The 12,528-nt window shown below is 33.4% G+C and overlaps 1 protein-coding gene across 1 annotated transcript in view; it reads right to left on the bottom strand.

Annotated features, from left to right (window-relative positions):
• Positions 1–12,528, bottom strand: part of CACUL1 (CDK2 associated cullin domain 1) — a 105,811-nt gene that overhangs the window by 32,528 nt on the left and 60,755 nt on the right. The window contains exon 4 of the mRNA XM_077126177.1: positions 4,743–4,838. Within this exon, the coding sequence (XP_076982292.1) occupies positions 4,743–4,838 (96 nt within the window). The remainder of the gene's footprint in view (positions 1–4,742; positions 4,839–12,528) is intronic.

The raw sequence follows: 12,528 nt of genomic DNA on the forward strand, positions 1-12,528 counted from the left end.
GAAACTATACAGGCAAGAAGGTAGTGGGATGACATATATAAAGTGCTAAAAGCAAAAAATTGCGAATCAAGAATTCTAAATCTGGCAAAACTGTTTTTCAAAAATGAGGGAGAAGACACTCTCAGATAAACAAAAGCTGAGGGAGTTCCTCACCACTAGATCAATCCTACAGGAGATTCTAAAGAGTTCTGCAGGTTGCGAGGAAAGGACAATAGATAGGAGCTGCATGAAGAGACAAAGATCTCTGGTAAGGGTAATGACAAAGGTAAATATAAATGCCAGTACTATTGTATTTGTGGTTTTGAAACGACTTTTATTTCCAAAAAAGATCTAAAAGGCAAATGCACAAAATGTAATGATAAATCAGTGGTTTTGGATTCATGATTTGTAACAAGAACTACATAAAAGTGGGGGAGCAGAGGTGTACGGGATCATAATTTGTATGTACTACTGAAGTTAAGTTTATCTCAAAGCAAAAGAGATAGGTACAGATGCAGAATGTTAAATTTAAGCCCCATGGTAACTAAAATAAAAATACCAAAGAATATGCAAGCTCATAGAGACAAAAGTACAGGTGGTTGCCACGGATGGAAGGAAGCAAGATGCACAGTTAATGTATAATGAGTATAGGGTTTCTATTTGGGGTGAAGGGGAAGTTCTTATATTAGAAGGTGGTAAGTGTACCACAATACTGTAAATACGATTAATCTCACTGAATGGTATGCTTTGGAGAGGTTGAGATGAAAGTTTATATTTATATATGTTTCCACAATTAAAAAAAAAAGAAAGAACAACTAACAAGACAATGACAATTACATGCAATACACGATCCTGGATGGATCTAGCAAGGGAGGAGAAAAGGCTCAAAAGGACATTATTGAGACATAAGAAAAAACTGATTTAACTTTGAACTTAATAACTGCATTTAAGGTGATTACATAAATTAATATTTTTGTTCTTAGGAAATGTACATGGCAATATTAAATGTTCAAGGAATATGACATATACAACCTACACTCAAAGTGTTCAGAAAATGGATTAATTAATGGACAGAAAGACATAGCATATGAGGCAAAATGTTAAAATTGGCGAATCTGGTTATCTGGGGTGGCAGACAGGGTAGGAGTATGCTGGAGTTCTCTGTATAGAGTTTGTATTATTTTCATAACTGTCCTGTACGTTTGAAAGTATTAAAAAAAAGGGCTACAAACATTTTGTGCATATATAATTGCATACATTTATGAGTTTATTCCTATGATAAATTTCTATGGATACAATTTCTGAGTCAGAGTGTGTGTTTTTTTTGTTTGTTTTGTTTTTTTTTCACAGGTGCATGAACTGGGAATCAAACCCGGATCTCCCACATGGCAGGTAAGAATTCTGAGTATGCACAATTTAATTTTGAATAACAGTGTCAAATAGTCTTCCAAAGAGGATTTTACCAATTTACATTTCCACCAAAAGCACGAGGAGGTTGGTTCCCTACAAGACTAACCAGAACTAGATATTATCAAACTTTCACTAATTGAAAGAGATAAACAAAATTAAAAAGTTATTTTGTTTTAATTTGCATTTCTTTAATTATGATTTGGGGCGTATCTTCATGTTTATAAGCCATTTGCATTTCTTTTTCACATGAACTATCTATTCATATCCTTTATTCATTTTTTCAATTGAAAAATAGGATTCTTGATCTTTTTCTAATTCATAAAACCTCATTACCTATTACGGAAAAGAATTCGTTTATGTTTTGCATTTTTTTCCCACTTACTTTACATTAATGGTATTCCGCTATGCAAAGAATTAAAAAAATTTTTTGTCAAAGTCTAATATTTTCCTTCATGGCTTCTTGTTTAGAAAAGCCTTGTCCCCCTCCAATATTTGGGCATGATTTCTTCTAGTTATTTTTCTAAAAATTTCTTTCATTTAGAATCTACTAGAATGAATTATGTAATGATTGGTTGCCTCTACTCCCAACCTCCAACCCAAAAATGACATCAGCTATGAAATAATCCATTTCTTTCTTATTTATTTGAAATGTCACCTTTTTCCTTCCCTAAATTCCCACATTTACCTCAGTCTATTTCTGGGCTCTGTTCCTTTGATCCACTGAATCCTGTACCAATGACATATACTTTTAACCACTGTAGCCTTATCATTCATTTTAATATCAGATAGGCCTAGTTCCCCCTTTCCAAGCTGTCTTTTATAGAAGTTTTCCCAGCTAATAGGTTTATGCTTTCACAGGAATTATACGATAAAGAGATTAAGCTGTCTGCCATATTTATTTATAAGCATTTCTTTCCCATTTGGAAATAAATGATCTAGTAAAGCAGTTTACTTTTTAATTAAACCAATAAAAATTTCAACTTTATAGCTATTTTCATATTAGGTTTTTAAATTCAGAAACTGATTTTGCATTATAGGCCTCTGAAAAGTGAGTAAGATATTTCTTTGAGACTTTGGAGATTATACACAAGAATTAAAGATAACATTGTTAAATTCCCAAAGGGAAATATTCTACATTTATAGTGCTTTTCACTCATTGTATATCATGCTGTTAACACTGAAAACATCAAAGCACAGCATTCTAACAGGCCCTTCTTACTCTTTCCTAAGGAATGAGAATCCATTAAATAGAGAAATAATTAAAACTTCAGAAGTACTTAGAAATTCTAAGTTTTTCCACCTTTTTAAAGTAAGAGAGGACATTCAACTTTTTCTCAGATACAATAATTTTAAGCTCCAACAATCTAAAAAATATATAAACAATGTAATTCATCTCTGTGTCGTTCAACAACTATCTTTTCTGGTAATTCAGGGTCTCTCAGACAATTTATCTTTGAGTTTAATGACTTTGTTTCTTAAATACTCATATAGACAGACTTCTAAGACAAACACACTAATTTTGACAAGTAATGCTTTAAAAAATTCCTCTTCAGTTTCTGTGTCTACCAAGGAGATTTTTGCTGATTATGGAGTTGATAGGTCAACAAATCAAACTCTTTAAGAAACTTTCTCAATAAGCAATGACAAAATCCAACACATTTCTATGTTCTGGACAATGGAAAACAATTTACATAACAGTTTCTCACAAATAACTATAAAGCAATTCCAAACTCAATATAAATGGGATGCTGTAGTTAAGCTTCATTTTACAACCTAAGATCCCTTACTTGAATTTTGTTGGAAGAATAAATTTGAAGTTTATTTATTCTTAAATGATAATCCACTCCTTAAACCCTAGGAAACTACCATAAAATTTAAGAAAACAACTATGGCATTACCACTTTCCTCTCTTATTTAATCTAGTTTTTAAAAAAAATTAGCCACTTATATTTTTACTTAAAATCCAATTCATGATGATTCAGACTTTTTTTTTATTACTAATTCCCCTAGCGAACATGCTCACTGGTAAATCTCATGAAATAGCAGATATGGAAGTAAGTCTATCCACCTCTAACTCCCTTAACCACAAACAGGCCCTATCCTTCAGTTCCACTTCCATTCATAGTCTCTCTTCATTATCCTTCAGTTCCATTTCAATTCATAGTCTCTCTTCATTTAAAACATTATAACCTTAGGAGTTTGTTTGCTAAAATGGAAATGAACATGGTTGCTCTATCAATAACAAGGTATTTATTTACCTAAGATACACTCCTAATGAGGGAACTCAGCAGAGGATTTTACACAAATAAGAAAGGTGGCACAATGTGGCTAAGTGTCAGGCTTTCCTAACCCTTTCTCAAGAAGTTAATTCTGCTGATCCAGATGCACTCATCTCTATTATTATCAATGACATTTTCTGACAAAATTTCATGATTCAAAAAGGAGTAGCTGAACTTAAACAAAAAAGCCTTTTGGAATTCATTTTCTTCTAAGGTAAACATCTTAGTAAAAGAAAAGGCAAAAATTATTTCTTCAGAATTACATTAATTACGAAACACTATTAACTTTTAAAATTAGTATATCCAAGGAATAAATAAGTATAAATAAAAATCACAAAATATTTCATGATCTTTGTAAAATGCTTTCTAAATTAGTTTTAAAAATTTAAGTATACTTAAAATAAATACTTTTCAAGATTGCCATTTCACAGCATAGCAATCCATATGTCACAGAATATAAGAAAAGCAAAACATTCCATTTCCCAATGTTTTAAACAAAGAACAATTGGAATAGACAGTTTCTAATGACCTCTCCACTCAATCGTAACACAAATATAAGACTGTGAGTTTGTACATTTAAAACAGGGAGGGAGCTAATTGTACTCATGGGCATAATTTCCAAATGAAAGAGATCACCAAAATGGAAGCAATATTTTGTTTCACCAGTTTTTCAGAAACAACTTATTGGGCATTTCTCACTCATCATATTTTTTTTTAATGCACATTTTAACTCTACTTTCTGAGGACAAGTCTTCCTTATAAATCTTCATCTTCTCAGGACTAAGCAAAGTGCCTTCTTCCAAGGGGCAGAAATAAAATAAATTCTCATTGGGTGATTGCTGATTATTGGCCTAATTATCTATCCAGCCAATTGTCACTTAAGGAATTTTAAAACAAAAAAAGGGGAAGGGGCAGAGTAACTAAACCCTTCAACATTCAGATAATACTGAAATAGTTTAATTTCCAGTTACATCACAATAAGGAAAAACAGAACATGCTTAAACCTTACATCTTTTTATGCGTTAACCAGTGAAAATATGGTCTTATTTGGAAAGGGGGAAATTTCTAACTTACCATATATATGAAAAGAGGCACAATGCTCTGTAATGCTCCCATATATTGTCCAAGAGCTATATTAAATCTTTCAATATAGAGATCTGGAGGGCTGGCCTGTGAGGAAGAACATAAATGTGATCATTCTGGAAACTGGGTATAAAGACATTCCACCACCATTCAAAATGCAAATATACTCAGGAGTCCAAAATTCATACCGAAGTTCAAAATTAAAAAAAACAAACAAAAAACGGAGGATTATACCCTGAAATTTTGCTAAGAGCACTATCTTTGATCCAAAATCTGTGACACAAACTAAGGTTTGGCTTAACCATCTTTAAAAACTATGCAATCTTATGTTAGTTAAAAGGCTTGCTCTCTCAATGGGTAGAAAGTTATATTCAAAATTAAGACATAAATATTATTATGAATTATATACCAGAAACCAAGCTATATCTGAACTTGGAATGGGGGAAGGAAGAAAAATTCAGGCTTAAAACACTATTAGAATAGCTAACAAATTTTTATACGTACCCTAGGCACAATAATATTTGAGTTCTTATACTAACTTTGTTATAAACCACTTCTGTAGCTAACCAATTATAAGCATTAATTTAGCTAGAAATCAGGGACTCCAATGGTTCATATACACCTGGAGTTCTAGACAGCAGTAAAAAAAAAAAAAAAAAAAAAAAGCCTGGTAATTAACTCATTATTACCAAATACTAAGTCATAAAGCCATTAAAAGAGAGTATTTGTGATTTTAATGTTTTATAAGTGTACCCATGTACTATTTCATTTTACTCTGAAGCTAAATTAATCAGGCACCATTTTAATAGTGAAGAAACATGCAAATAGGCAAGTGATCTAAGACTAAGAGAACTAAGAAATATAATCCATATTTTCCAACTGAGAATCATTCCTGGGATGCCAGTTGTGGGGCAAGGGATAGGGAGGAGGCATGGCCCAAATATCAAAACCAAAACTGATCCTACATAAGTCTGACTTGTGGCAGTCTCATAATCTGACAACAATATAAAAGTCTTGCTTTCAAACAAGAATTTACGAAAATGCCACATTTAAGGGTTCCTAAATATTACATTTAAACAGGTTAAATTACAAAACCATTTCAGTTAAACGATTTTACAAATGTCCTAATGTTCCAGTATCGTTTTAAATGATTTAATTCATATTTTCTTTCAGCCCTATTTAGAAGGTGAGAATATGTAAAGTGAATTATCCTTCTCCCAATTCATCTTCCATTTATTGGATACCTACAGGTTTGGTGGTGTGCTTGGGTGCTTTACTTACACTTTATTTTTTTAATGCTAACTGCCTGAAAGTTGAAAGCTATTCCCATTTTACATATGAGGCATCTGGGACTCAGACACAGGTAGTCACTTGATTATGGTCCCATAACAAACACACTAAAGAACCAAGACGCACACTTTAGTCAATTTGGCTCCTTCTATACCTATTTAAATTCCTTTTTTGTGCATCTGAAACCTTTAAAATAAAGTTCAAGCTTCTCAATTGAGGGCACACTGTCTTGTCTCTCTGGTTTCATATCCTTTTCTTTCTCAGGTGCAGACCCAGAACACCAATTACATGGAACTACCAGCAGTTCCCAGATATCGGTGTGCCATTTTAGGTCTCCTTAATTGTTCTATCTGAATATCCTTCTCCCCTAACCAGACATACCCTGGCTGACTTTTACACATCCTCCAAGATCTGTATCATTTCCTCAAAAAAAACAAAATCAATTAAAAAAATTAAAATCTGAGATACTTGGCTCTTCAATGTGGCACCACTGTGCTTACACATTTGTCCCTCTGGGTGGTCTCTGCCACTAATTTCCAAGCTCCTGGAGAACAAGATTTGTGTCTTACTTGTCTTTACATTTCTAGTGCCCACCACAGTGCCTGGAACATGATAGGTCAGAGACAGAGCCTCTTTAAAATCTAAATTTCTATTTTACCATTTAATAAGGCTGTATGACATTAGATAATTCATTTAGGCCTTTGAATTTCAATGTCCACACATATAAAATAGGAAACATTCTGACTGGCTACTTCCAAGATATGCCAAAGATGGAAAGAAAATACCATGCAAGTGCTTAGAAAAATGTCAAGTATGTACTTCATGAGCATATGCAACTAGTAAGAGTAAGTAAAATTCCTTTCTGAATTAACTATCCATTTGTGTAACATTTTGGGGAAAAAACATTAATATTATTAAGGGTATTCTTTGTTAACTAAAGAACTTGGAGAAAATAGTTCTACATTATGGAAAAACTTTTAACTGTAATTAATGAGTGGAATCATAGGTTCTATTTTCCTTTAAACTACTTCAAAGAACTCCGGAAACAGTATTTCAGTATTCAAATAAAATTTTAGAATATATTATATGAAAAAATAAAATCTGAAGAACTATTGCATTAAAATGATTTTTCCTTTTCGTAACAGGATACTTTATTCAAACATTAAAATATGAAATCAAAAAGGCACATTTAACAGCAGCTAAAACAATACAACTGAATTCGTTAGTCATTTTTCAAGAATACCCAAGCCTCAAAGTTTACGAGCATGAAAAGTACTTTTTGTACCGAATGAAATGTCAAAACACTTTCTTAGCTTTTTTACTTCTACACTTCATGTAGCGCATATTCAAAACCTTTTAAAAGACAGCACTGTAAATTGTAAGTCTTCTAAAATAAACCCAATCACTTTTCTAGGAATCTGGAAATAACTGTCAATTAAAAAAAACTTTTTTAAATGAAGCAAACTGTTCCTCCTCAAGGCAGTTTCAGTAGACACTGGGCTCCACTGGGGAAGTGGCTACCTATTTGTATACATTATATGCATCTGACTTGGATACTAAATGAAATTTTCCACCCCCAAAATAAGTAAGCTTCATTTTCTTCTCAAACAAAACAAGAAAAAAAAGCCACCAGTAAATGAATAACCAAATCTGACCCAACTTTTCATAAAAGACCTAGATTCTCTGAAATTTGTGACAAAGTTGGGAGGTTTTATTTTCATTTCTATATCTTGTTCTTTCTTTCTTTCTTCTTATAAACATGTAAATGTATTTAACCGGTTTAAAATGTAAACAAGTTCAAAGGGTTGTAGAGTTTACCTTTTATCCCTTTACCTTTCATTTCTACCCCCCAGCCACCCTACTTCCAAAAGAATTTTGAGCATATACAGGAAAGTAAGTATCCCATTTTCACACACTGACAATGCACCTGGAGATTATTCTAGTGGATTTTAAACATTTTGGTTTTTGAAATCTTTTATACTCTTAAAAAATAATTGAAAATTCCAAAAAGCTTTTGTGTATGTCAGTTATATCTATCAATATGTACCATATTAAAAATTAAAACCAAATTTTTTTAAAGATGTATTAATTCACCCTAAAATGACAGTAAAAAAACTCATCACATAACATATTTTTATGAAAATTATATTTTCTAAAACTAATAAAATTTAATGAGAAGACTGACATTGTTTTCACATTTTTGCAAATCTAAAGTACGGCTGAATAGAAGACAGCTGGATTCTTCTATCTGCTATTTACTGAATCTGTTGTGGTACATTGTTTTGGTTGAACTAAATGAAGAAAACTTAGCCTCACACTGATATGTAGATGGAAAAGGAAGGAGCATTTTAACAGAAAGCATTGTGGATAATCTTCTTTAATACTACACCAAAACTTACTTGCAACATGAAGGCTGAAATTTCTAGCAATGGATTTTTTGTATTCTATTACAGTAAAATCCACAGGTTTCCCTATTTCTTTGAATGAATCTTTCATACATGCATTTTACAACATAACAGTTGGTCATTTGTAAAATACTGGCTCCCTGAGTTACGTAGATCTTCCAAATGTGGACACATTTCATTATACAATATTTAAAAAATACATAATACATTTGTCAATATCACTACCTATCTTCTGTCTCATCAGAAGTCTCTTTTAAAATATTGGGTAGCTGTCAAGGTCATGGTGGTAACTACAGGTTTTCCAAAATTCTTATTTTTACTTCAAAGCTCGAATTTTGCCATTGGTAACAAATATTGTCAATTATTTTCCTTGAAATAATAGACTTTCCTTGAAAAAATAGACTTATTGCATTCACTTTTGAGAAAATGTCTGTAAAATATCAAAGTCTAAATAACCATAGTTTGTCAGCCAGTGATTCCTTCAAGTAAAAATAGTGTTCTACGGAAAAGAAAGCAAACAGCTTAGCTAAAAAAAATTCATGCAATCACACAAGTGCTTTTTCCCAATGCAGTGTCCCAATTTCTTCACACAGATTATTTTTAAAAGTGCATTCAAAGGTCATGATTTGATAAAATTACTGATTTTCACTGCTTCACCTAGGGCATTCTTAAGTAAAACTGGTTTGTTTTATTTTTTACTATGAGTGTGCGAAAATTAAGATTCTTGGTTTTGCCCACCATCGCTTTGCACTATCAGGGCAAATGCCAATACGGTGAAAAAGGCAAAATCACCTTAATATTATCAGAAAAAAGTTTCAATTTTGCAAACTCCTGGAAGGATCTCAGGGGTCCAGGAACCACACTTTTAGACACACTGCCCTTGTCAGTCAAATATTTGAAAGTAATTATTAATCAGGCCCCATACTGATAGGTTATTGCTATTCTTTTGTTACCACAATAAAGTTGCAATGAATAACTCTATACAGATGTCATTTTTGTAAGCAATAAAGAAATTGTAAAAGTTAAAAAAAAATTGAAAAGGATCATAATCTTTTGTATCATTGTATAAAAATAAAATAATTTGGATGCCTAGTTTTAAATGTCCAACCTGCTGAATACCACTAAAAATATTTATTATATATTTGGCCCTGTTAAGTAAAACATGAGAAATGCCCACGAGCAAGAAAGAAAAGGGTCAGATTTGATATATACACCTTCACAGGCAGGAAGGCTTAAAAAAGCTAGTCATCTTTAATTTACAAAATTAGATAAGAAAGTTTGGTCAATCACTCTAATTAGAAGTATATTAATTTAGAACAGGATGATATGTTTAAATCAATTTTTCTAGCCAGTAAAAATATACTATGATCTAGGGCAGTGCTGGCTATTCAATAGTACTTTCTGTGATGATGGAAATGTCTTTATCTGTATCATCCAACATGGTAGCCAACTAGCTATGGAAAACTTGAAATGTGCTTACTGAAACTGTTTCAGTTTCCTGACTGTCAAAACAAATTGGCTTAAACAATGGGAATTTACTGGCTCACAGTTTTGAGAATAAGAGAGTCCAAAATCAAGGTGTCATCAAGGCAATGCTTTCATCCAGAAGACTGTGGTAGTCCGGGGCTGGCTGCATGAGATCATTTGTCCTTGGCTTTTCTGTCACACAGCAGGGCATACAGCGGCCTCTCTTCACTTCTTTCTATTCCTGATTCTGTCCCCCTCTTGGCTTTCTCTCTCGCTCTGTGACCTTCCCTATAAAGCCTTCAGGAATAAGATTAAGACCCATCCTAATTTAGATGGGCCACACCTTTCTTTCTTTTTTTGTATAAGCATGTAAATGTATCTATCCGGTTTAAAATGTAAACAAGTTCAAAGGGTTGTAGAGTTTACCTTTTATCCCTTTACCTTCCATTTTTGTCCCCCCAGCCACCCTACTTCCAAAAGAATTTTGAGCATATACAGAAAAATAAGTATCCCATTTTCACACATTGACAATGTAACTGGAGATGTGACTTCATCAAAAGGTCCTATTTTACAAGGGTTCACACCCACAGAATGGATTAAGTTTAAGAACACGTTTTTCTAGGGTACATAGCTCCAAGCCACCACACTAAGGAACTGAATTTTTAGTTTTAATATAAATAGTCACATGTGGCTAATGGCAACCATATTGGACCCTGCAGATACAAAATACAAACAAGTTCCATAATGTTCTATTTATATCCCTCCTCTTCTATCTACTCCTTACCCCCATTCCACCAAGATGAAACAGGAATAAATTTTAAGAACATGATCTTTCATCTTCAGAAAGCATTCCGGTTGTCTTCAAATAAAAAAAAATGACTTTCATATGTCAAAATGAAATACTGAGGAGGAAGGGATAGGATAAAAGGCCATGATAAACATAACTAGGACACTGAAAGACGTATCTTTACAGAAGTAATATACGTTTGGTGCAATTTAAAAAATAATAACAATGTAATTAAGGAAAAATAACCCTACCATGGGTTATTTTTACAACTACCATTAACATTTTTGTTTGTGTGTGTATGTCACGCCATGTGTTTTAACAAATATGGGATGATGTTTTGTAACCTGTTTTAACTGCACAGCTGCTATATATATCATCTTCCAAGTCAAATATATGACTACAACATAATTTTAATGACTATCTGGATGTATCATTGTTCAGTTTAGTGGATACTTCTAATCTAGACTAGCAATTCAGTGGTACAAATGTGTTCAGCAACAAAACAATCTTATACTTAGATGACCTCACATTCACTGCCTAAGAGAGACACCAGGCTCAGGAACAATGGTGTATCTCCACAGGCCAACAGAGCTTAAATAATGCTGCTCTTCAAATCACCAAGAAGGGTTTGGAAAAGATAGATTCCTTTGCCACATCCCAAAATCCTAACTCAGAACCTTCCAGGAAGTGTTTGATTTTAATGAGAACTTGAAGGGATTAAGCAGCTGTTAAGCATGTAGAAATCGCTACCTTCCTCTCTTCAAAGGAATGAACACTAGAGGAAGGAAGTCTGGAGAAAACAGGGCTGAGTAGTAACACCCATGCAACAATAAGCACTATACCTCAAGACAACAGAGACAATTTAGCAACCCTTTACAGAAAAAGTTCACTGACCCCTGCTCTAGACCCTAAATTGAGAAGGAAAAGGCTGTCAACAAATGGGGGGGGGGGTGTGCAGGTACACTGAGAAAGCCCCACCCCCCCAAAGCACAAGTACACAGGAACAGCCTATGACTGCGGCAGGATCAAGAGAGCCAAGAAAACACCTTGCTTTCCCCTTCACACACACAAACATACACACACCTAGCACCAAGTACCCAACAACCGACAATGGAGTGGGGGAGGGGTGAAATGCAAAGACCTCCTCAATGAAGCACAACTTGCTAAAAGCTGAAGGCAGACAGGAGCATCAAAAAAATCCTTCTGATTCACTCTAAGAACAAGGCAGCCACAGTCCACCACAAGAGGAATGTTAAGTTTACGTCAATAACAAAACTCAAACCCAACTCAATTACTGATAGCACTGACTCAACTCCTCACATTAACAGTCAGACAGAGAAGTGGCATGCCCATTTCTGGGCATAAGTATTATTTTTCCCAGTCTCTACTGTTTTTATAAGCAATGTCCACTAGTCAATAAGAAATTAAGAAACACCAAAAAAGTAAGAAAACATGACCCACTGTTAAGAGTCAAGAGGTCCAGACCAGAGAGGGCTAGAAATCAGAACTATCAAAGACCTGAAAATAACTATGATTGGATGCATGGATGGTTCAGTGGTAGAATGCTCACCTTCCATGCAGGAGACCCAGATTCGATTTCTTGGCCAAGCACCCAAATAAATAAATAAATAAATAAATAAATAAATAAATAAATAAATAAATATCTGCGATTAATTTTGTTAAGGATGGAGTGGAAAAGGTGGACAGCATGCATAAAAGATGGGGAATATCAGCAGAGAGAGGGAAACCATTTTAAAAGAGTCAAATGGAAATGCTAAAAATTCTCAAATAGTTTCTTCATAATCTTTTAATACGATTTCTATATTAC

Source organism: Tamandua tetradactyla, chromosome 13 (assembly GCF_023851605.1).
Source record: "Tamandua tetradactyla isolate mTamTet1 chromosome 13, mTamTet1.pri, whole genome shotgun sequence".
Classification (NCBI taxonomy): domain Eukaryota; kingdom Metazoa; phylum Chordata; class Mammalia; order Pilosa; family Myrmecophagidae; genus Tamandua; species Tamandua tetradactyla.